Genomic DNA, 25526 nt, shown 5'->3' on the forward strand with positions numbered 1-25526 from the left:
TGCCTTGAAATTCGCCGCTGTTAGGGTCTGGAAAAGATCGGTTAAAGGATAACAAAACACAGGTCTACCTCACTTTACGGCGCTTCGCAGATACTGTGTTTTTTCCCCAATCAAATTCAGCAGGTCTGTTCCAACAGCATTTGCTCACTTCGTGTCTGTCACATTTGGGTAATTCTCTCAGTATTTCAAAACTTCTCATTATGATTGCGTTTGTTACGCTGATCTGTTATCAGTGATCCTTATGTGACTATTAAGACTCACTGAAGGCTCAGAGGACAGTTAGCGTTTTTTAGCCATAAAATATTTTAAAGGTATGGTAGATGCCTTGTCTTTCTAGACAGAATGCTACTGCACACTTAATAGACTAGAGTGTAGTGTAAGCACAACTTTTATATGCACTGGGAAAACAACAACATTCGTGTTCTCGCTTTACCGCGATTTTGGCTTTATTGCGTGGGCCGGACGGGAACCGCAGTGTCCCCAGATCTGCCGTCTTCTCCAAAGAGGTAGTTTGCTTTGACTTCGACAAAAGCGGGGGCCTGCAATCCCCCTCCTCGCAGTCTTCCCCCCACCCCACCAGAGTTCAGAGCCGGGCGTCCCGCGCGCCCTGCGATGGGTAGCGGTCCCCCCAGCGCCCTCCTTCCTCCCCTCTGCCCGCAGTGGAGAACCTGTACGCGGCCCTGCGGCACATCGACCGCGGCGAGATCGTGAACATGCTGGAGGGCTCGGGCAGGCAGGGCCGCAACCTGAAGCCCGACCGCCGGCCCACGGACCGGGACTACTCGTCGTCCCCCTCCCAGATGAATGGTGAGTGTCTCCTGGACGAAGGGGCCGAGCCGCCGCCTCCTGACCCTCCCTGGAACCTTCTCTCCCGGTGACCGGAGGTCAGTCTCTCTCTGGACGGGCGGTGGTGAACGCAGAGGTGGTGGGGGGCGCCCGGGGCCCGGGCAGGACGGGAGGAGCCGAGGCCCCGCTCAACGCCCCGCGTGCCGCACGCCCCCCAGCTCTGCGCATGCGCGCACCCATCGACCCAGTCGGTGGGGAGACGCAAGGGCGCTAGGTTCTGGCGCAGGTCCCATGGGGACCAGCCAGGGGGCGTCCTGAAGCCCTATTGCCGCCCCTTCTCTGAGACTAAGCGGGATCTTTTCTTCAGCCCGGTCTCTGCTTTTCTCTCCCTTTTTTCTCGCCCCATCTCTTTCCCCTGACTCGTTTTGATGTGGTTCGTTATGCCAAGAAGCCCCCATGTGACCGGGCCCCGGGGGGTCCTGACCTTTGCCCCCAGCACCCACCCCTGCGGCCTTTGAGGACACCTTCCTTTTAGCAGGGGAAGCGGCCAAGTGAGGAGCAGGGCCGGGACCCCCACTGCCCCTCCATCTCTGTCGCTGACCAGGGGTGCAGAAGCAGGGCGGAGGCCCTACCCTGCAGTGGGAGCCGGGAGGCTGGCTTCTATCCCCTTTCCGCCTGACTCCACTGCTGAGTCATCAGCCTCTTCTCTAAAATCAGCAAGTTGGATTAGAGACCTGAGGCTCCTCACAGGCCTTGAAAAGCAATATGGTTCTGTGAACCGGCTTCCATGAGGCCGGCACATGCCCCATCCCGCAGCTGCGTCGCTGTCCTCCCCCAGCTCCTAGGTCACCAGCCTTCCCGGCCACGCGCATGTGCGCGCGCTGTGTGGGCCCCTGTGGCGGGGGTCTTGTGAGTGGAAGGTGGGGACAGGGGCCCTGTCCAGGGGGATGCTGTGCCCCTGACACTGGTGACTCTCCCACATCCTGTGTCTCCTGAAACATGCCATCCAGGGCCCCTGGGCACAGGGCTCATCTGTTGACTGCGTGCTGTGGCCTTTCTCTTCTGCCTCTGACCTCACCTGGCCTGCAAGTCCGCTCTCTCCCCCGCTGCCTGTCTCCACTGTCTCACCTGGGCCAGGTGTTCAGGGGCCCTCAGCCTCCACTGATGCATGTCACCAAGGGCCCCCGCCCTGATGCTGGGGCGCCCTCGCTGCCTGCTGGGACCTGTGTGCCCTCAGGGCTGTTCCCACGGAGGAGGCTTGCCCCTCAGACCCAGCGTTGAGGGCTCCCAGGCTGGCCCTCTCCCCGCTCTTGGGGGACTAGGCGGACACAGCAGGGACTGCTAAGTGACCAACTCCCTTTCACTAGGAGTGAGGGAAGGGGGCTGATTGCTGCAAACTGGGAGAAGTCAAGTGACAGAACACTTCTCCCTTTTTTACGTGATAACCGGTGACTTGGTTGGGTTTCTTAACATCCCCAGAGCTGTTTCAATCAAGTCAACTCAAGTTTTGGGGGTTTTGTCCCCCAGTTCTACGGACACCAGGCCCATAAAATTACATGAGTATAAACAAGGCAGTTACAACAATCAAAAATCTGTCAAGAGGATAGAGCCCATGTCAAGTGTTCTTATCACAATAAAAAAACTGTTCAAAAGGGCAGTTACGGACCCAGGCGTTTATGAATGTCTCCGCTGGCCTCAGGATTCCAGTTGGGCCTGGAGACTCTCATCTAACGCCTGAGCAGAGTCCGACCCCCCGTGGGCCTGGGTCCTGTGCTCCGTGACTGTGGAAAGGCTGTGCAGTTGGTCAGCTCACTTGGCAAATATTTTCTGAACACCTGCCACATGCCAGGGGCTGTTCTAAGCGGGGCAGATAAGTCAGTTCTCAAACAGACAAAAAGAAAGAAAGAAAGAAAGAAAAGTCCCAAACTCTGCCTTCATGGAGCTTACCTTTTGTGTAGAGAGGCAAACAAAAATATAATATGTTAAGTGAATTGTATAATGCACTAGCAAGTAGATGCTGGGAAAAAACAGACTCAAGCAAGGGGGATCAGAGTGCTGGGCTTGGGGAAGTAAATAGTGGGGTGGGAGTGGGTAGCATCTGAACAAAGGCTGGAGGGAGAGGAGGGAGAGAGCACCATACAAGCGTCCCGGGCAGTGGCCCTGAGCGGGCGTGCCTGGTGCATCCGCAGAACAGTGAGGGGCCAGAGGGGAGGAAGAAAGGGCAGGGGCAGCAGGAGGGCGGCTCTTCCAGGCCTTCCTGAGGACACTGGTTTTGCTGGGAGAGTGATGGAGAGCCGCTGGAGGTTTGGAGCAGAGGGGTCACAAGGTCTAACAAGTTTACAAGGGATCCTCCCCTGCTTTGGTTGCAGACGTCACACTCTGAATGCTTCTGTGCTTCCTGGCTGCTCTGTCGCCTGTCAGCCCTTCTGAACCCCCTCGTCCAGCAGGTGTCCCGGCAAACGCAGGCCGTGTGCCCTGTGTGCACGCTCCCCCAGGCTGGAGCAGACGCTCAGAAGCAGACGCCCGCTTGGTCCATCCTGCCTTTCTGGGCACGAGAGCTGGCTTCTGTGTATTTTTCCTGCCTTCTTTGCAGTCCCAGGAAGACCATCCCACATGTGGGTGCCCTTCTGGCCCGGAGAGAAGGAGCAGGAGGGATCAGAGGTGGAAGGACAGGGGGACAGCAGCCTCCTGCGCTTCCTCTGGCTTTCTGTCCTGGGCCGGCCCAGGCCTCTGCGCCGATGGCCACGGCGGCACCTTGCCTCCTCTGTGCTTTACCTCGTTCTCTGCTCGTCTCAGCCTCCCTGTGGGCACTCGAGGCAGTGACTGGTTGCTCTGTGGTGTCAGGAAGATAGGAACCTGAGGTCTCTTGTCCTTCCTTCCTGGCTCTTCTTGCTGTGTTTGCCTGGACTGGCCAGAGCAGAAGGGGCTTTAAGTCAAAAAGCAAGTTTGCTTCTCTTGCACAGGAGGGAACTACCCCAGGCCCTTGGAATAAACATGAAAAAAAATTGCCCGTGGAGCGAAAAAAAAGCATGTTCCTAAAAATAAAACAGATTTCTCATGTAAAAGGAAAACATGGACATCTCACATCCTGTTTGGTCAACTCCATTTGGTGTGATGAGTTGGACACAATGTCTACTTAGAAATACAGTATGTCTCATTTCTACGGACTCTTAGTGAACACAGCTAGTGAAGTGCGGCTCCTGCCTGAGTTAGGGTTGTCTGTCCACCCTTGTCTGGTTTGCTGCTGACATCAAACTAGTGGGGGCAGCGTTAGGCCTAGGTTAACGGAGACCCAGTGTGACGGCCCAGATGAGGGGAGGCTGGGGGGCCACTGCTGGGCGGCTCTGCTCCAAAGCTGCGTGTTTGGTTGCCTGTTACCTGATTTCCCCAAAAGGCAGCCCCAGAGAGGAGAGCTCTAGACTGAGGGATGGGCTGGTGGCCCAGGTATGGCAGGGCCACGTGAGACTGCCAGAGAGACAGGCACTTCCGGAGCTCAACCCAGGGGACTCAGCAAACCTTCCTGTGCTGTGGTCCACCCCAGACCGTGTGAGACGGCCCTCGCTGAGCATGGCCCCTATGAGCAGTAATCCCCACTCCACTGAGTATGGACACCTACAGCCCCAGATCCACGCTTCGGGGGTGAGAGTGGGGTCAGCGGGGTCTTCTGGAGACTGAGAGGGAGCAGGGGGCGTAGCCCCTAAACACTGCGACCAGGGGAGGGCCTCCAGGACAAAACACAAGGCAGAAAGAAGCCCTGGGGGAGGGTTGCACAAGTTCCCTTCATGGACACATTTTTGCTTGGGTGAAATTCCATTCACATGAACCCCAGGAAGTTTCAAGGTGGAAAAGTCACCAAGAATGAGCCTCGGGTGTTCTGTGACCAGCAGAGTTACCCTCTCCCAGCCTTTATGAAGTCTTACTGAGATTCCCAGGAGTGAACATGTTTATCCGGCCGTATCTGAGGGACTGTCTGTGATGCATCCACTTCTGGCCAAGATGAGGCAACAGGGACTGAATATACGCTCCTGCTTGAAAGCAAAAAATGGACAAATTATATGAAACAACGGTTTTCGAGACATTGGACATCAGGCAGCAAAGGACAGTGATCTATGAGACATGGAAAATAAATGAGGTGAACCCTACAGTTGCCTAGATCACTGCCTCGAAAGAGTTTCTAAGTCATGGCAGAAGGAAGAGAAATCCAAGAAGACTCCCTGGTTCAGGAGAAGTCGCTGGGAGTCCAAGGAGACCAGGGCAGCTAGAGTTCCCTAGAGAGACAGCTGCACACAGAGAGAGCTCTGGAGACCTCCAGAAGGTTCCCCGCAAGTTTTGGTTGAATATTCATCATCTGTTCCCAATAGGCAGACTGATCGTTCACAGACACTGCATAGGGAGCACAGAATGGTCCTGTCTCGGAAATGGAGAGTGATTAGCCCTAGGTTGGTCAATGCTCCTACCTAATAAACCTTGAAAGCAAAACTCAAAAGGATCAAACTGTTTCCAAGGAACTCAACTACATAACAGAGCAAAGTTCAAGAATTGTTATAGGGATACAAAAATACCCAGCACCCAACTAGATAAAAGTCACAACATCCAATTAAAGATTACCAGACATACATACAAAGAGGCAGGGAAACACAACCCATAATAAGGAGAAAAGTCAATCAACTGAAACTGACGCAGATATTAGAATTAGCAGACAAGAATGGTAAAGCAGTTAATAACTATTTCAGATGTTTAAAAAGTGAAGTAGAGACTTGGAAGATTTTTTTTTTTTTGACTGTGTTGGGTCTTCATTGCTGCGCATGGGCTTTCTCTAGTTGCAGCGAGCGGGGGCTACTCTTTGTTGCGGTGCGCAGGCTTCTCATTGTGGTGGCTTCTCTTGTTGTGGAGCACGGGGTCTAGGCTCGCGGGCTTCAGTAGTTGTGACACATGGGCTCAGTAGTTGTGGCTCACGGGCTCTAGAGCGCAGGCTCTGTAGTTGTGGCGCATGGGCTTAGTTGCTCCGTGGCATGTGGGATCTTCCCAGACCAGGGCTCGAACCCGTGTCCCCTGCATTGGCAGGTGGATTCTTAACCACTGTGCCACCAGGGAAGCCCTGGAAGATATTTTTTAAAGTCCCAAACCAATCTCCTAGAGATGAAACTATAAGGTATAGGATGAATGAAGTACACTGAATGGGATTAGACATTACAGAAGAAGGGAACTTGGCAACATAGCAATAGAAACTCCAAAATGAAACACAGGAAGAAAAAAAAAAAGCATCAGTGAGCTGTGGGGAAATCAAGTGACCTAATATTTGTGAAATTAGAGTTTCCAGCAGAGAAGGGGGCTGAAAATGTATTTGAAGAATTAATGGCCCAGAATTTTACAATTTGACAAAAACCGTAAATACACATATCCAAGAAGTTCAGTTAACTGCATGAAACATGGAAGCTACTAAGCCAAGGCACATTTTAAACAAATTGGTCAGAACCTGTGACAGAGAAAGGTTAAAAGTAGCCAGAGGAAAAAAGCAAGACCTGTTATATACAAGGGGATAAAGATAAGGATTACATAAGATTTCTCATAGGAACAATGGATGTAAGACAGTGGAACAATATCTTTAAAGTAGAACACATCTTGAAAGAAACACATCTCTAAAGTAATGTAGACTTCTATATCCAGCAAAAATAACTTCCAAAAACGAAGGCAAATACAGACTTTTCCATATGCACAAAACCTGATAATTCATCACCAGGAGGTGACTGCTACAAGAAAAGTTTAAAAACAAAATCCTTGAGGCCGAAGAGAAACGACAGCAACAGAAATACAGCTCTACGCGAAGGAATGAACTGCCAAAATGCTAACCATAAGAACAAATACATAATTTTCTTGTTATTTAAATCTCTTTAAAAGATAACTGTTTAAACAAAAATAACAATATAATGTTGGGTTTCTAGCATGTGTAAAAGTAAAATATATTACAACAATGGTACAAAAGTCAAAAAATTTGAGAGAGAAATATGGAAGTATATTATTGTTAGGTTCTTATACTATATGCCAAGCGTTATATGACATCACTTAAAAGTAGACTGTGATAGTTTAAGGATGTATACTAAAAGTCCTAAAGTCCTAAAGTAACTACTAAAATCATCAAAGAATTATAGCTAATAAGCAATCAAAATAGATAAAGTGGAAAATTTCAATTAATCCAAAAGAGGAAAAAGAGAACAGATGGGACGAAAGTAGAAATTAGCAAATGAGAGGTTTAAACCTAACCATATTAATAATCTCATTAAATGTAAATGACCTAAGTAACCCACATTAAAAGGCAGAGATAGGGACTTCCCTGGTGGCACAGTGGTTAAGAATCCTCCTGCCAATGCAGGGGACACGGGTTCGATCTGTGGTCTGGGAAGATCCCACATGCCACGGAGCAACTGAGCCCATGAACCACAACTACTGAGCCCACGTGCCACAACTACTGAAGCCCGTGCACCTAGAGCCCACGCTCCGCAGCAAGAGAAGCCACCGCGATGAGAAGCCCGCGCAAAGCAACGAAGAGTAGCCCCCACTCACTGCAACTAGAGAAAGCCTGAGCACAGCAACGAAGGCTCAAATGCAGCCAAAATTAATTAATTAATTAATTAAAGGAAAAAAGGCAGAGATAGACTGGATATAAAGGTAAATTTCAAATATATACTGCCTATAAGTAATGCCTTTCAAATATAAAAACACAAATTCCTTAAAAGTAAAAAGATGAGTAAATATAAACTGTGCTAACACTAATCAAAAGAAAACTGAAGTGGCTATATTAATATCAGACAAGTAGATTTCAGAACAAATAATATTACCAGGGATAAAGACAATAATTTCATAATAAAAAGTAGTTCATCTAGAGGGCATCACAATCTTTAAATGTTTATGTACCAGGAATATAGCTATAAATACATGAAACAAAAACAGAAAAGCACAATGAGAAATAGACAAGACCACAGCTACAGTGGGAGATTTCAACACTCCATCTTGATAATTGATAGAGCAAGTGGAAAAATGAGGAACCATATAGAAGATTGGACAACACTGTCCTTCGTCTTGACCTAACTGACATTAGGAATTGGAAAATGTAGAACATTCCACCCAATAACAACAGAATACACATTCTTTTCAATTGCCCCTAGAACAAACCAATATAGACCGTGTTATAGACTATAAAGTAAGTCTCAATAAATATAAAAGAATTCAAGTCATTCAAAGTATGTTCTCTGACCACAGTGAAATTAAATTACAAGTCAATAACTGAAAGCTACATGAGAAATCTCAAACATATGGAAACTAAATCATACACTTCTAAATAACCCATGGGTCAAAGAAGAGAGCAAAAGGGAAATTAGTACTTTGAATCAAGATATCAAAATGTATGGTATGCCAGTAAAGCAGTATTAGGGAGAAATTCATAGCGCTAAATGTCCACATTAAAAAAGAGAAAAGTTCTCAAGTCAGTGACCTCCGCTTTATAATATCTTAAGATATTTGAAAAAGAAGAGCAAATTAAACCCAAAGTAAACAGAAGGGAGATAATAAAGATCAGAGCGGAAATCAATGAAGTTGAAAACAGAAAACACTAGGGAAAATCCATAAAACCAAAGGCTGGTTCTTTGAAATGATCAATAAATTGATAAGCATCCAGCCAGACTGAGAGAGGCAACATCACTAAAGACTGAAGAAAACTATAATTCGAAGAGATACATGCACCCCAATGTTCACTGCAGCACTATTCACAATAGCCAGGACATGGAAGCAACCTAAGTGTCCATCGACAGACGAATGGATAAGGAAGATGTGGTACATATATACAATGGAATATTACTCAGCCATAAAAAATGAAATAATGCCATTTGTAGCAACATGGATGGACCTAGAGATTATCATACAAAGTGAAGTGAGTCAGAAAGAGAAAGACAGTCCTTTCTGTCCTCTGCATTGGCTGAAAGACAGCCAATGCAGAGGACACGCGTTCGAGCCCTGGTCCGGGAAGATCCCACACGCCGTGGAGCAACGAAGCCCATGCACCACAACTACTGAGCCTGTGCTCTAGAGCCCGTGAGCCACAACTACTGAGCCTGCACGCCACAACTACTGAAGCCCACGCACCTAGAGCCCGTGCTCTGCAACAAGAGAAGCCACTGCAATGAGAAGCCTGCGCACGGCAACGGAGAGTAGCCCCCGCTCACCGCAACTAGAGAAAGCCCGCACACAGCAACGAAGACCCAATGCAGCCAATAAATAAATAAATAAATTTATTTAAAAAAAGAGAAAGACAAATACCATATGATACAACTTATATGTGGAATCTAATAGGACACAAATGAACGTATCTATGAAACAGAAACAGATTCACAGACATAGAGAACAGACTTGTGGTTGCCAAGGGGGAGGGAGGGTGGGGGAAGGGTGGATGGGAGGCTGGGATTAGTAGATGCAAACTATTATGTATAGAATGGATAAACAACGAGGTCCTACTGTATAGCACAGGGAACTATATTCAATATCCTGTGATAAACCATGATAGAAAAAAACTATGAAAAAGAATGTATATTTATGTATAACTGAATCGCTTTGCTGTACAGTAGAAATTAACACAACATTGTAAATCAACTATACTTCAATAAAATAAATTTTAAAAAAAACCAATATTCCCACCAAGAAAACTCCAAGCCTAGAGGACTTAAGTGGTGAATGCTACCAGACATTTAAGGAAGAAATAACTCGTTAAGAAAATTGTAAAGGACATAATGCTTCCCAACTCATTCTATGAGGCCAGCATTACATTTTTGGTGAAAAAAAAGAAAGCCATTACAGGAAAACTACAGACGAATATCCTTCATGAACATTCATGCAAAAATCTCTAAACTAAATTTTAGCAAATCAAATCCAACACTATATAAAAGTGCATCATGACCAAGTGGGGTTTATCCAAGGAATGCAAAATGGTTGAATATTCTAAAATAAATCAGTATCTGGTTCTGCATGTAAGGAGCTTGGATGTCACCACTCCATGCTAACAACAAGTAAAAAGCTACACGGTTTGAAAAATCAGTAACTCTTCTAGGGTCTGTAAGAGAAGTGAGGACTTAGGGCAAATCGCTGTCCCCCAAATTGGAGAGTCTGCTAGCAGAGCCCTAAAAGGGCACCTACAAAAAACCTGAAGCTAGCATTACACTTAATGGTGAAAGACCGAGTGCTTTCCCTCTAAGTGCAGTAACAAGCCAATGATGTCTGCTCCCCTGGCTTCTGTTCAACCTTGTCCTAAAGGTGCTGCCGGTACAATAAGGCAAGTAAGAGAAATAAAAGGCAGCCAGATTGGAGAGGAAGAAGTAAACTGTCTTTGTTCACAGACAACATGATATATATAAAAATCCAATGGAATCTAAAAAATGAGTTTGGTAAGGTTGCAGGATACAATTTCAGTATATTAAAAAAATCAATTGAATTCTATATACTAGGAATGAACAAGTGGAAATTGAAATTGAAAAAAGAATACCCTTTAAGATAGCACTGAAAAAAATTGAAACACTTGGAGCTGAATCTGATAAAAGATGTGAAAGACACACATTGAAAACTACAAAACGTTGCCCAGAGGAATTTTAAAAGACCTAAATAAATGTAGAGATACACCCCTGTTCATGGGTCAGAAGACTCGATACTTTGTCAGTTCTCCCTGAAACAATCTATATATTTGATGCAACCCCAGTCAAAATCCCAGTAGGCTTTTCTGTGGAAAGTGACAAAGTGTTTCTAAAATTCATATGGAAAAAACCTAGAACATCCAAAACAGCTTTGAAAAAGAACAAAGTTGGAGGACTTACACTGACTTCAAAATTTATTACAAAGCTACAGTGATCAATACGGTGTGGTATTGCCATAAAGACAGATAAGTCAATGGAACACGATAGAATCCAGAAACAATAAAACCACACATACAGGAAAAACTGCTCTTCAGCAAAGGTGCAAAGGCAACTCAGTGGATAATCTTTACAGTATGTGTGCTGGAACACTTGGATATTCATATGCAGAAATGAACTGGGATTCACACCTTACATCACATACAAAAATTACCACAAAATGGATCATAGATTAAATGTAAAACCTGTGACTATAAAAATTCTTGGTTAAACATAAGAGAAAACCCTAGAGATCTTGGATAAGGCAAATATTTCTTAGGTGCAACACCCGAAGTACAATCCATAAAAGAACAAATGGATAAGTTGGACTTCATCAAAATTTAGAACTTCCGCACTTTAAAATGCACCGTTTAAAAAAATGAAGAAGAAAAAGAAGCTACTGATTGGGAGAAAGTATTGGCTAATAATCATCTGATATAGGACTTGTATCCACAATACATAAAGAACTCTCAAAACTCAATAATAAGAAAACAACCCAAGTTTTAGAGTGAGCAAAAGACTTGAACTTAACCCAGAAGATAGACAAATAGCAAATAAGCACACAAAAAGATGCTCAGCGTCATTAGTCATCAGAGAAAGACAAATTAAAACTGTAAGTAGATACGCTACACATCTATAAGAAGAGCTAGAACAAAAAACGAAAAAAACGAAAAACATACCAAGTGTTGAGGATGTGGAGGAACTGGGAGCCCATGCGCTGCTCGTGGGGATGTAAATGGGACAATCACTTTGAAAAACTTTGGTTGTTTCTTAAAAAGTTAAACATATACCTACAGTGTGATCTAGACATTCAGCAATAACAATGGATGAATTATCAATACATGCAACAACATGGATGAAATTAGGCTGAGTGAAAAAAAAAACAGACAAAAAAGATTCCACACTGTATAGTTCCATTTATATACAATTCTGGCAAATGCAGCTCCTGTATAGTGACAGAATGCAGATTAGTGGTTACCTGGGAGTCGGGTGGCAGAATGAAGGAGTACAAAGGATCCTGAGGAAACCTCTCAGGGATGATGAATGGCCCTTCTCTTCACGGTGGTGATGGTTTCATGGGTGTTTCCCTGTATCAGAAATGATCAGATTATCTACTTTAAATATGTGGATTTATTGTATGCCAACTATACCTCCTTGAAGCTATCTTTAAAATATATTAATGGCAAAATCTAGTGAAAGGACCACTCTCACTGTGTTCCTTAAGCAAGTTGCTCAATCTCTAGTTTCCTAATCTATAAAGTAGGAATAATGTTGTCGTGACAATTAAAAATAACATGTTGGATATATTTCATATGAAAGAGAGCTCAATTAGTAATGGTAATAATAGAATAATGCTTTCAAGAAGAAAAAAAATTATGTGATTCTTAAATGCTCTGCTCGCAGATATCTGGAGAGATTTCTGTAGAGGGTTGGAAGGCCATTTGCCCTGGTTTCCCAGTTAGGTCACAGTTTCACGTGCAGTGACTTGGTGTTACTGTCGTGGGAAGATCTGACCCACCCATTTCCCCCACCACCCTCCTCTCTTTGTCCCTCCTAGTTTGGCCAGAGCTGGAGGGGTCCCTTGGTCCCTGTCACTGCACAGCCCTACCCCCAGCCAGCCCCCCCGCCATGGTCTGTTTCTCGTTCTCCTAATTTTGGAATCTGGAACCACGTAGACTTGTAGAGATCAGTCAGGAGGAAAACTCTCCGGAAAGATTACAAGGCAGAATGAATGTCAAGCACGTGGGCAGGTTGCCGGCACCTTGAACACCTGTAATCGTTGGCAATTTCGGTTTCACTGCATATGGGCTAGGTCATCGGTTCTGGCTCCTGTGTCCCCCTCACATCTGAAAGCTCTGCAGTGGGACAGCATAGACAGGTTCCCTGTTCTTGGAGTTGACAGTCATGCGAACCAGGACAGGCTCAAAGATGGGGGAATCCAAGGTGAGCTGGAGTCGTTGGGAGAACGTTGTGAAAGAAAGAGGACAAAGAGAACCTGTCGTGTGTGTGTGTGTGTCTGTGTGTGTTTATAATCCCCAGCCCTTTAGCATGTATGGTGCCTGGCGTGGAAGCAGACCTCATTTCATATTTTCTGGTTGAAGAAGTGAGTGAAGGAGGACAGCTGAGTTCTATCAGAAGCAGAGAAGCTGGAGGACAGGAGCTGAGGCTCAGTTGGGAGTGACGAGGGCCCGTCTGGCCAGGAGAGAGGTTAAGCCAGATGCAGGGGTGGGGAGCGGTGAGGGTTGAATGGCAGGATGAAGATTGCAGACACTGGGTTAGGGGCCTCTCGGGACGTGGCAGGAAGGTCCCTGGAGACCCTGCAGGGGCAGCCCCACCCATGCCCAGGGTCCCCTTCGGCTCTGCTGGATCTTCAGAGGTTGTGAGCACACACCTGCTCCCGGGTCCCCAGACAGGCTGGGCCAAGTGGAGAATCTTGCCTTCTAGGCCCCCCTCAGACTGGCACCTGCTCCGAAGGGGAGGCAGAGGCCCTCTTCCCCTGCTGCAGGGACCGCCCCCCTCCCCAAGCTGGAGGAGAGCAGAGGCCCCACCCAAGGGAACCCCGTCCAGGACACGCACACTGATCCCACACTTAAACCTGCTGCCCCCTCAGCATCCTGGTCTGCACACCAGACCCAACCGGGAGACTATCACCGACTCGTGTCCGAGCCCGTCCCCAGGGAACAGGCTTGGGAACAGGCTTTGCTGACCACAGGGCTGCACGGTAGGGGCCTGGGCCCGCCGGCTCCCTTCCCCTGGGTCACAGCTGACCTGGCGGGATCGGCAGGCAGAGTTCTGAGGAAACAGCATTGTGCCCGGGACCTCGTGCGCCCTGAGGACACGCCCTCGTGCCACTTTGGCTCATTCACAGTTCTGGGAACCCGTACACTGCTTGCGGCTAAGCGACTTCATCCCAAACCGAGCGGTTTCCCGTTTGACCGCCGCACCGAGGTCTGTGGATACTCAGTGTGCTCGCCAGCCCCGCCAGGGCTCGGTCAGCGACCCTGGCTCTGGGGCTGCCCCCTCCCTTGGAGGTGCATTCCTAACAGAGCCCCCAAGGGCTGTGCCCAAGGGACGCTGGTGCAAAGAGACAGCAGCCCTGCCTTCCGCGCGGCCACTGAGCAGTGGCGCTTTCACCTGATTGCGGACGGCTCGAGCCCCAGCCTCTGGATCAAGACGTCTTGATCCGCGCTCTGGACTGGAAGAGAAAGCATTCCAACCTCTTCTCTTTGCGTCCAGCAAAGGAGCCCCCTCCCCGCCCTCACCCCTGGCTGCCCCCTCTTCCTCAGCCCCCAGAGCCTTGTTCTCTTGCCCGGGTGCCTGGGCAGAAGCCACAAGGCTTGGGGAGGCCCGCACCGCCGGAATGCGCATGCGCCTCAGTGGCCGTGCCTGTGCGCGCGTGACCGGCACGTGAGCGCGCGTGATGGAAGGTCACAGCTGGAGCATGTCGCCCTCTGTCTGCCCATCCAGGTTACTCCTCGCTGCAGGACGAGCTGCTGTCCCCCGCCTCCCTGCACTACGCGCTCCCCTCTCCGCTGCGCGCAGACCAGTACTGGAACGAGGTGGCCGTCCTAGACGCCATCCCCTTGGCGGGCACGGAGCATGACGCCATGCTGGAGATGTCTGACATGCAGGTGTGGTCCGCGGGCCTCACGCCCTCGTTGGTCACTGCTGAGGACTCCTCTCTGGAGTGCAGCAAGGCCGAGGACTCGGACGCCACCGGCCACGAGTGGAAGCTGGAGGGGGCGCTCTCCGAGGGACCCCAGGGCCCCATGCTGGGCTCTCTGGACCTCGTGGAGGACGACACAGTGGATTCAGATGCCGCAAATGGCCTTATCGATTTGCTTGACCAGGAGGAAGGTCAGAGGTCAGAAGAGAAGCTGCCAGGTCATGAGAGGCAGGAGGACTCGACAGGTGCAGGGCAGGGCTCAGGGAATGAAGTGTCTCTTGTTTCAGGCCAGCAGAGGGTACAAGCCCACATCACAGAATCCCACACCGTGAGTCGGGTGATGGACTCCAGCCAGGACAGGTAAGGGCTGGGCCGCCGTGCGGGATGCCTTTCACCGTCCTGGGCTTCTGGCAGCGAGTACGGAGGGAACTCGGGCGCCGCTGTCCCCCGATGCTGTGTTCTAAACACACTGGCGCAAATAAGTTCAGTAAGGCGCCAGCTCGCCTCTGAAGCCGCCCAGCCCGCGCTCAGGCCTCTGTCTTGTGAGAGTGGAGCTGTGTCTGCAAAGGCCAGTCCCTCCCCCAGAACCACCCCCACCCCACCCCCCTCGCCAGCCCCATCTTTTGGCCAGCAGGAGAGAGGCTGAGGGTGTTGGGAGAAGGGAGAGCATCCCTGGGAGAGAGATTGTAAGGCTGGGAGAAGCCACGTCCCTGAAGTACAGCTGAGCTGGGTGCTCTGGGCCCCCGTCGCTGTTGTGTGTTGATTGCTGAAATCAAACCGTATTTGGAAACCTGGAAGCACCAGGGCCCAGGGAAGCTATGTGTGCAGTCACACAGCCTGCGTGTGACAGAGCTGATAAGGCTGCCCTTTCTACTTACACCCTTTTGAAGGAGTGAGGCCAGCGGGCTTATCAGGGGCAGGACAGAGCTTCAGCTGTTGAAGATGGTTATTCTCCTGGGTAGCTCCTTACCACCCTTCCTGCGATGAGAAGGCCTGTGATGACAGGTCCAGCAGCAGGATGCCCGTTGGCAGTGCAGGCAGATGGCCTGATGCCCCTCTGAGACACAGAGTCCCCAGGCCACGTGCATGCAGTGGACATCCGCCACACTCCAGCACTGGGCTGAGAGCAGAGTGGGGCTTGGAGCGAGAGAGACAGACAGTGACAGGTATCGCCTTGGCCTCCGGGGCTGGCACAGGAAGGGAGGGGCAAAGGCCCTTTCCTCTGTGTCGCTTTGCTGCCTGAATTTTCCTAAAGCAAGGAGATAGTTCCTGTGCTCCCAGAAGGCTGTGGCCGCCCAGGGAGCTCAGATCCAGCCAGGCCGTGGGAAATCTATTCTCCTTTCCTCTTCCCACTCGCATCCTCCTCCCAGAAGCCCGGGCAGACGGCCCTTCCCCAGGCTCCACTCGGTGTGGCCCGCATCCCCCAGCAGGAGGGAAAACGAAGTTGCTTAGGAGACAAGACAGCAAGGTTTCATTTAGTGTCCCAAACGAATCCTTCGACGCTTCGGGAAAATCGGGCACACTGAGCCGTGAGGATTCAAGTGAAATCCCACCTTCCAACCGCTGGCGATGGCCGTTCACTCAACAAGCACTGATTGGATGTTCCCGTGTGCCGCCCACTGCACCACTGTGACAGCAGGGTCCCTAGACAGGGACCAGAGGCCTGGGGGCCGGGCCTCAGAACGTTACAGGATGGCTCTGTGACCTGGGTCAGCTCTCCCATGGGGACAGATGAATTTCATTCACTCACTCAACAGTGTGTATTGAATGCCTACTGTGCGCCAGGCCCCTGTGTGAAGTGCCTCGGAGCACGGCTGTGGCATTGAGCAAAGCAGATAGTCTCTACGTGCAAGACGTTTATGTTCTAGTGGGGAGACTGACGATATAAACAGATAAAGTAAATGGAATTAAAAGTAATTAAAAGAGAGATGCTAATTAATGCTAAGTGCTAAACAGAAGAATAAAGCAGGGAAGGGGGTGGTTGAAATCATGGACGGGGCGGGCAGGGACACCTGAGAGTGACTCGCGGGAAAGACATAAAGGAATTCAGGTGATGAACGACGTGAACGCCTGAGCGGAGCCAGCAGAAGGCCCAGCCAGGGCAGAGGCCTCGGAGCAGCGTGCGGCCCGCACAGTCGAGGGGCAGCGAGAAGGTGCCTGTGCCTAGAGCAGGGTGATCACGGGAGGTGAGGTCAGGGAAGTGATGGGGCCGGACATGTCAGGCCTCGGGGTCCTGGAGAGACTGGCATTTCCTGGGTGGGATGGAGAACCATTGGAGGGTTTTGAGCAGAGGAGCGAGGTGATCTGGCCACGGCCGGCCACAGCCAAGGGTAGAGGCAGGAAGATGAGCTGGAAGCAGGAGTCGATGGTGACGTGGACCGAGATGGTGGCTGTTTGGTGGCCAGGAGTGGTCGTGTTCAGGGTGTGTTTTTGAAAGTTGAACCAAAAGGGTTTCCTGGCAAATAAGATATAGAGTGTGAGAGAAAGAAGGACGTCCAAGACGACACGGGTGTCCTTGGCCTGACACCTGGAGGGACGAGGTTGCCATCTACTGCAGTGGGAGGATGGCTGGAACATGTCCGGGGAGAAGACCCTAAGTGTGAACTTGGCTGGGCTGCCCATGCGATGCCCATCAGAAACCCCAAGGACAGACGTCAAGGAGGCAGTTGGACACGCACACCTGCAGTTCAAGGAAGAGATGCTGGGGACCCACATCTGGGGTTAAGGCCACGGGTTGAATGAGCTTGCGGAGCACGTGGGTGTAGACAGAGAAGAACTGAGTCTGGGGCCTTCCAGGGTCAGAAGCCAGGGAAATTAGGAGGATCCCGCAAAGGATGCTGAGAAGGAACGGCCAGAGAGGGAGGGAAAAACAGGCACATGTGTCCCGGAGGCTGTGGAAGAGCCTGCGTCAAGGGGGAGGGGTGATCATTTTGCCAGCTGAGCCCAGGCGTGAGGACCGTGCGGTGGGAGTGACCTGAGGGGCTGGAGGGTGGTGGGTGGGATGACGGGTGTGGGGACCCCGATGACGGGACCGTGAGCCACGTGCCTCGGGAGCCCAGAGCGTGGAGCCATCCATTCACAGGGTGGGGCCCAGCGCCACCGGTGTCCGTGGGCCTCTCCACCAGGACAGCAAGGATGGCCCACGCGGGCCTCTGGACAGGGCAGTTGCTGCGCGACAGCTCATGCTCTCCCGACCTCCAGTGGGCGGTACAGGATCCGTCCTGGATGGGCCAGGGCTCTGGAGGGGGAGGGTCTCTGAGAGCGGAGACTGGGGGTGACTGGTGTCCTCGGTCTCTTCCTGGGCCCCAGACTGCAGGACTGGGATGCGGAAGGCTCCATCGTCTCCTATCTGCAAGAGGCCACACAAGGCTCCTGGGGGGAGGAGACCCTGCAAGGCCCACACTCGTTCCAGAGAACCGTCAGCAGGTCTTGGGAGCACGAAGAGGTCCTGGGCTCTGCACCGGAGCGCGCACACACGGAGCAGCCCGAGGCCGGCAGGGACCGGAGACCACAGGGCCCCAGCGAGTGGATGCAGGAGGCTGTCAGCACCTTCTCCCACCACGTACAGGTGAGAGCCCGCGGGGAGCCGCCACTGATGCTCCAGCCAGAGGGCCAGGCCTGGGGCAGCTGCTCACTTGCTCAGGCCCCTAGCCGGGCGTGTTTTCCAGCTTTAAAAATCGTGGCAGTGGCTTATCTTTTTCTCTTTCCACGTGTCTGCCTCCTTGATCCCTGAGAGGGAGGGGAGAGGCTCACCTTGATGAGACTTCCAGGCACCTCCCCTCCACTGCCCTCCAGATGCCCAGGGTCACAGGGTCAGAGGTTGGCTTTGCAGGGCCGTTGCCAAAGCCGTAGTTTTTTGTTTTTTGGGTTTTTTTTTGCGGTACTCGGGCCTCTCACCGCTGTGGCCTCTCCCGCTGCGGAGCACAGGCTCCGGACGCACAGGCTCAGCGGCCATGGCTCACGGGCCCAGCCGCTCCGCGGCATGTGGGATCTTCCCAGACCGGGGCACGAACCCGCATCCCCTGCATCGGCAGGCGGACTCTCAACCACTGCGCCACCAGGGAAGCCCCAAAGCCCTAGTTTTGTTTGCTCTCTTTTTCCGTCGTGGTTTAGGAAGAAGGGCTTAGCGCCAGAGACCTGGAGGCCAGGCTAACTCGGGTCCCACCGTGTCTGTAGGGGCGAGGACCAGCCACTGTCCCGCCCCGGGTGCCCTTGTGTAAACGAGGTAGAGAAAGGATTGTCGCCAGGGTTCACTGGGGACTCCTTGCCCGTGCGGGTGGGCTCCCTGGGTGGAACAGGCTGGGACCGAGGGCGCGATGCCGGCACAGGCTCCAGCTGCCTGCACCCTCCGCCCTCCTGGCCTCCCTTCAGTCCTCCCTACTTATTTATTTTATTTATTTGCTTTTATCTTCACTCCCCATTCCCATAGACATCATTTTAATGTGGTTTTGGAAACAGTTTTATTACGAAAGATTGCAAATAGATACCAAACCAGACAGAACAGTCTGTCACCTTTGCGCGCACGCAGTGCCCAGGCGCTGCCACTGCCTGCTGGCGGCCCTCTGGTTTCATCACCCCACCCTCACCCCCGAGGGGTCCCCCCACGTTATCTTGACGTTAATCCCAGACATCTTACGAACGTGTCTTTTTAATTCGTGCGTTTTTATAAAGTTCGCGTCGCTGCTCTGTGCACGTGTGGTTTTAACGCGTACGTAACAATGTGCTCCGCCCTCCCTGGCTTCTTCTCTTCGGTCAGCATCGGTTCCTCACCCTCCCTCCCCTCCACTGCCCTCTCCTCCCCTCCCCTCGCTCCTGTCCAAGCCCGAGCCTCGAAGGCACCTCTGAGGACCCCAGGACCAGGCGGGCTCCACGATGACCTGGGCTGCTGGCTGCCACGCGCTGCCAGGAATTAAACAGGGTGGTACTTAGAAGGCGTCCCTGCCGAGTCCGCACCACTGACGGCTGGGCGGCTGCACCCATTTTTTAACCCCAGGTCACCCCGTGCGTTCTTGGCCGAGGGGCTGTTCCACGGGACCCTCGGCTGCCTCTCCCGGTAGTGAGCGCTTGTCCCATAGCACAGATGGCCCCGCTCCGGGTCTGTGCCCCCGACCCCCGCCCGGAGTCCCGGGGAAGGAGCGTCTCTGCGGTTGGCTTTGGTGAGGGGAGGCCTGGAGAGGAAGCAGGACCACCCCAGGGGACCGCGAGAGAAACCCTCTAGGTCATTTGGCCCAACTGCCTCATTTACAAATGGGGAAACTGAGGCCCAGGAGAGTCTGGGACCTCCTGACCCCCAGTCCCAGTGAGCCAGCACCTCCCTGCCTAAGGCGGATGGGAGGGTAGGTGAGCTGTTTCCTAATCACCTGCCAGGGCTCCAGGGACGATAACGAGCCCTGTTTACGGTGACGGTTTGCAGAGCACCTGTTTGCTAGGATTTCCAGTGAGTCTCAAAAAACACGGGGTCGGGGAGTGGGGTATAACTGGGGGCCTGAACCTGCAAGGCAGCCAGTCCCTCTCTGCGGCCCCGGCGGGCAGCATCTGACCTTGAACTCCTAGGCTGGGCTCAGACCCAGGGCTCTCGTGCCCCCTTGCACGTGTGGCTTCTGTGTCCCAGGTGCTCTCTTGTGGAGATGAGGCAGGATTGTGCCGGGGTCGGAGCTGGAAATCTGACCCTCATTTCCTTACTCTTCCACGTAGCAAGTTATCAATCTCTCTGTGCCTCTGTTTCCTTTGTGTGAGATGGGAAAATCAGAGACGCGATGGGGGGTGCTGCAGGCGTAACCGTTAGTGCGTGAAACGCACACAGAGCCCCTCCTGGGCAACGGGCTGCGTGGGGTGTTTGCTGTCACCACCCCTAGCGGTGGGCTCACAAACCGTGCGACCCCCCGGCACTCTCGGAACGGGAAGAGAGCTCCTGAACCCGCCCCTGTTTGACCGCCGGGGAAACCGAGGCCCAGAGAAGGCGCCCCGCTTCCCTGAGCCCCTCAGCGGGAAGCCGCAGGGTCAGTGTGCCGGGTCCAGTTCCTGGTTCTTTCTGCCACGCCGGCTGCAGGCCAGAGAGGAACGGCCTGGTCCCAGGAGGGGAATTCCTTTCAGCCGCAGCTGCTGGGCTGCATTAGGGAGTCAGCTCTGCAAAGCTGAGTTTAATGCGCATGGTTCCTGCCCTGGTGTTGACAGCCCAGCCTGGGAAGAGCCTTTAAGGACAGGCCTTAAATAGACACACCAGTGACACGCTCGCATTTGGGGTTGCTGTGCCGTGTAAGCGGGGACCGAGGCCAGAGGGGCTGATGGAGTTGCACGGGCTCCCAGGCCCCTCCCTGGACGCCTGCACTCCCAGAGCTGGGCCTGAGCAAATCACTCACCAGGGGCTATTTTTGAAACAAACCCTGCACCCTCCAGGGTGTTAGCCGGCCCCATCCCATGAGCGAGCGGGGTGACATCATTCTGATCATGCCAGTAGCAGCCCAGGGACACACACAAGTAGCCACGTTCTGGAGACATCTTATTTTCCCAAGTCCGAATGGGACAGTTTTCCTGGGCAGAGCTGCCTCTAGCTGTCACGGGGCCACCGGCTCTCAGGGCTGGTGTCGCACACGGTGACTTTAACACGCGCCTCCAGCGCCCAGGACATGCACACCTGCCTGCTTCCTTCTAGCCCTGCCGGACAGCGCGGCAGCTGGCTTGGGAGCTAAAATTACTGGAGCCTGACGTCACCCGGGCCGAGGGCAGAGCTGGGCTCTCAGCAGGAGGGCACTCTGGCGGCAGTTCCACTAGGGGCCCTGCCGCCTCCCTCGTGTGGAGAAAATGGAGGGTGTCCCAGGGGGCCTCCAGAGTCCCAGAGGAGAATGAGAGGCTGGCCCCCCGCCTGGTGGCCCCCTGGCTGCGCAGGCCCCGGAGGGCCAGACTGGTGAGGAGGTGGCGATGTGGACCTTCATCACCCAGCTGCTGGTCACCCTGGTGCTGCTGGGCTTCTTTCTGGTCAGCTGCCAGAACGTGATGCACATCGTCCGGGGCTCCCTGTGCTTTGTGCTGAAGCACGTCCACCAGGAGCTGGACAAGGAGCTGGGGGAGAGCGAGGGCCTGAGCGACGACGAGGAGACCATCTCCACCAGGGTGGTCCGGCGCCGGGTCCTCCTGAAGGTAACCCAGGCGGGGGCAGCGCCGGGATGTGCGGGACGCTGGCGAGGACGCCTGCTGGAAGAGGCCGGGCGGGCCTCGGGTGGAACGTGCAGGGCCGCAGCTGGGCGGCACTCCCTGCCCGGCCCACCCCCGACTCCCCGGCGCGGCAGAGGAAGCTCGGCTCCGGGACTTAGGAAGCCGGCCCCCTCCTGCTTCTGTCCCCAGCCAGCCCAGTGAGGCAGCAAGTCACCCTCTGGGCAAAGGCGTCTGGGGCAGGGGGTTCTTTCCTGTCAAGTGCCGTTGGAGTAGAAATCGGGGGCCTCCCTCCGTCTCCGTAAATCCCGCATAATCGCCCCTGTTTTGCCCAACCCCGCTGCCGGGGCAGCGCTCCTGGGAGCCCAGGGCTCCCTCCTGTCCTGGGCCCAGGACCCCCCGGGGTGCCCCTCATGCAGAGCCTGGTTTGGCGGCCGAGTTGCAGTTTCCTGCCAGGATGGGGACTTGTGGGACTGTGGCTACTGCTGGCGCCACTTTATTTCTTCATCCTCTGTCCTTATTCCCAAATTCCCGCTTATCAATCTTGAGTTTTCTCCCTTTCTCTAATTCCAGGGGGATGAGCTTCAGAATATTCCAGGGGAGCAGGTGACAGAGGAGCATTTCACGGATGAGCAGGGCAACGTCGTCACCAAGAAGGTGGGTGCAGAGTCCCCCTGAGCTGGGCAGAGGCAGGCGGGCTACAAGCTTACAAAGGTGGTGGACTCACCCCCAGCTTCTTGCTGCTGCCCTAGCAGAGGGGTAGGCACCTGCCACAGTCCAGATGTGACATTCCTTACAGCCACCTTGCCTGATTCAGCCTGAATTCAGCTCCTCCGACTGGGTTCCAGAATGACCGGGCCCCGTGGAACCCCCCAAACCTAGTCCTGTGATGCCTGTTCCTGAAAACAGCTGTATGACAGCAGTACGGGGGTCCCTGTGGGCCTCCTGAGATAAAAGGACGTGGGAATGCATGGGGTTGGCAGTAGGTTTACACCAGGAGACGTGATTCTGCCTAACGGGTGCTGGGCACGGTGCTAGGTGTGGGCAGAAGGCAGACCTGTGTTGCTCTGGGGCTCATGCTAGGTCAGAGCAGGACCCCGTCTTCCCTCCTGCACGGGGAGCTTCATGCTCGTGTGTGTTCTCACCTCCCACTGCTTGCACGCGGTAGGTGCAGAGCAGACTGTCGTTGGAATATCTGGATGCGTGAATAGGGAACAGGTGGATCCCAGGGACAGGAACGCCCTGCCCTTCGGGGGCTCCCAGTCCTAAGGGGAAGACGGAGGGCGTAAACTTCCAGCACACCAGGAGGCAGGATGGACCGCCCTGGGCTAGAGATAGAAGTCAGGGGGGGCGGTGGTGAGACCCCGATCATCCATGAGCCTCAGTAAGAACCCCCCGCAAATTCCAGCCCCTCTGAGGCTGCCCAGTGCGAATTCCCCACCCGATGGGGGCGAGAGGCCGTCCCCGATCTTGACCGCTCAGGGAAGGGCACCTGGGAACAAAGGCTGCTTCTAACCCCCCAGCTCATTCCGGGACCTGCTCTTTTCGAGCTCTGTCTGGCCGGCTTCCCCAGCCCCTTCTGCCCTCCCTCTCTTCTGCAGATCATTCGCAAAGTTGTTCTCCACGTCGATCCATCCGGAGCCGATGGCACCCAGGAGCCCGAGGAGGTGATTTCTGGGGGGCCCCTGGAGGACCCTAGTGAGATGGAGGCCGGTGTTGATTACTTTATGACTCACGCCAAGGTACTGCCTGAGCTGCAGCCTCCCAGGCCCTCGCTCTTCCGAGGGGCCGGCCCGTGACTCCTGCTGCCCTCTGCGCCAGCCCCCTTGGGGCTCACCTCTCACCTCTCTGCTCCCCCTCGAGCCTCCTGCCCCCGGTGGCACTGTTCCCACCACCTCCGTAGGGCGCCTGTGTTCTCTTGCCGTCTCTGTGTGTGATCTGTCCTGCCTTGTGTCTGCAATGCTGTCTCCAGGTGGAGCTGAGAGGGCACAGTAGCCTGCAGCCGGACCTGATAGAGGGCAGGAAGGGGGCTCAGATAGTGAAGCGGGCCAGCCTCAAAAGGGGGAAACAGTGATCTCGAGCCCCTCCCTGTGGAATGGCCTCTTTGGAGGTAATGCCGTCGTTCTCCGTCTTCTCTGCATGGCCTGGTCCCCCGCGACGCCCCGCTGAGAGGCTGCGGACTTGCGCACCCCTACCCCGCTCCTCCTGGAACTCCCTCCCCTCCCAGCCCCTCCCGCTGCCCAGCATGACACAGGAGGACCAGGCACCGCTGTGGGCTCCAAGCACAGACTCCCACCTGCTAACGGTGCCTCTGAGCTCCATTGCCTCCGAGAGAAAACAGCAGCACCTGCTGACCTGTTCCTCGGCAAGCGCAAAAATACAGATTTGAAAAAGTGCTTCCGTGAGTGCGAAGCACTCGGTACATCTCAGTAGGAATGTTGCCCTGGAAGCCCAGCAAGGGGGTCTGGAGGACGAGGGGCGGGGCCTGGAGGGTGCAGCGGGGTCTGCTAGGCTGTGCTGTTTCAGTTCACGTGGCCAGGAAGAGCTGGACAGGGAGAGGCCTGGAACCCAGCTGTGCCTTGAACCTTGAACCCAAGGCTCCCATCCTCCTTGGTATTTCCTGAAGCATGTTGCGCCCTTGCTTTCTAGGAAGAGGCAAAGTTAACAGGAGGCTGTGGGAGCGCTGCCGGCTGGGGGGCGGGGGCGTGATGTGCAGTGAGGGAGGGAGGGAGGCCGAGAAGACGCGGCGAAGGCTCTCCAGCGGGCTGAGCAGTGCTGGGGGCTTCGGGGCCAGCTCGGACCTCCGTCCTCCCTGAGGGGTCCTGTACTGAGCTGCCCCGAGGCCCTTCGCTGTGCCCAGCTCGGGCCAGCTCAGTACCGGGCGCGTCGGGGTGGGAGTCGGCCGGAAGCAGGAAGCACGTGGCCCCAGCTCCCGCTGGCACCGGGTTATTGTCACCTACACCCCCAGGGCCCGGCTCTGGGCCCGCGGCCAGCAGCCTCCCCTTCCGCATTCGGCAAAAAGCAGGGCCGCCGCCTCCCGAGCCCCCAGAAGTGCTGACTCCGGGCTTCCCTCAGCACTTGGGCAAAAGAAAAAGGTCTGGCCTATCCAGTTATAGGATAAAATTAGACCTGACTTCTCAGCAGCTTAAGGAGGTCACATTGTTAACCCCCGCACTGCCAGGGGTCCGCCGGGCTGCTGGTTTAGGACGTCAGCTGTGATCAGTCCTGGAAATAGTCCAAAGGTGCAAGTAATTCGAAAAACCAGAGAGTGGAAGGAAAAGTACACTCTTGGGCCTTATTTTCCTTAGGGCAGAGACTGAAGCTTTCAATCCCAGCTTCTGTTTGGCTCAGGTTTTGCTGGTGTTCCTGAACAGGAGAGAGGCAGCCCAGAAGCCAGGCGAGGGGAAGGGAGGAACCCAGACATTTTTCAAAAAATGTTTCTGTAGGTGATCTGCAAAGTGGCTGAACCCCCCACCCCAGGGCGTGGGTGTTAGGGGACACGGAGCAGAGCAGCCAGGCCGTAGCACAGGGCCGGGGCCTCTGCCAGGAAGAGGCCAGGGGAGCGTGCAGTGGGGACCGTGGTGCGGAAGCCAGCGTGTGGGAGGGACAGCCCAGGGGACAGCCTGCCGTCTGAACAAGACAAAGACTGCTGAGGGCTCTCTGGTCCTCCAGACGCACCGCCTGCCACTCGCAAGCATGCACGGCCCCCAGCATTGATGGATTCCAAATGACTGCAAACTTGCAAATTCGCCTACTAGCTACAGTTTATTGTACCCCCAAACGTCGTGCTCCCAGCACTTCCCTCCCGTGGCCTTTCAGGGACGCGCGCACAGTGGTGAAGCACTGAATGCCCTGCGTGCCTGTTCTCAGCTGAGGTCAAACAAGGAGGCCTTCTCTCTGTCCCCGTTTCAGCTCACACTCTGAACAATTGCCCTTTTTGCGGTCTATTCAGTGTCGCGGTTTTTTTTTTTTTGCATTTTTATGCTGTTTGTTGGTGA

General features: G+C 53.4%; 1 protein-coding gene across 5 annotated transcripts in view; it reads left to right on the top strand.

The window, feature by feature from the left end:
* The window catches only part of ANK1 (ankyrin 1), a 215797-nt gene that overhangs the window by 183958 nt on the left and 6313 nt on the right, over window positions 1-25526 (top strand). The window contains exons 38-42 of one of the 5 annotated variants that reach the window (XM_060001240.1): window positions 661-807; window positions 14181-14739; window positions 17689-17947; window positions 22102-22185; window positions 23130-23195. In XM_060001240.1, coding sequence (XP_059857223.1) covers window positions 661-807; window positions 14181-14739; window positions 17689-17947; window positions 22102-22185; window positions 23130-23195 — 1115 coding nt within the window. Of the gene's footprint in view, window positions 1-660; window positions 808-14180; window positions 14740-17688; window positions 17948-21125; window positions 21517-22101; window positions 22186-23129; window positions 23271-23500; window positions 23639-25526 lie in introns of those variants that run through there. The other 4 variants (XM_069540294.1, XM_060001241.1, XM_060001242.1 and 1 more) reach the window with 4 other exon arrangements.

Source organism: Delphinus delphis, chromosome 21 (assembly GCF_949987515.2).
Source record: "Delphinus delphis chromosome 21, mDelDel1.2, whole genome shotgun sequence".
NCBI lineage: Eukaryota > Metazoa > Chordata > Mammalia > Artiodactyla > Delphinidae > Delphinus > Delphinus delphis.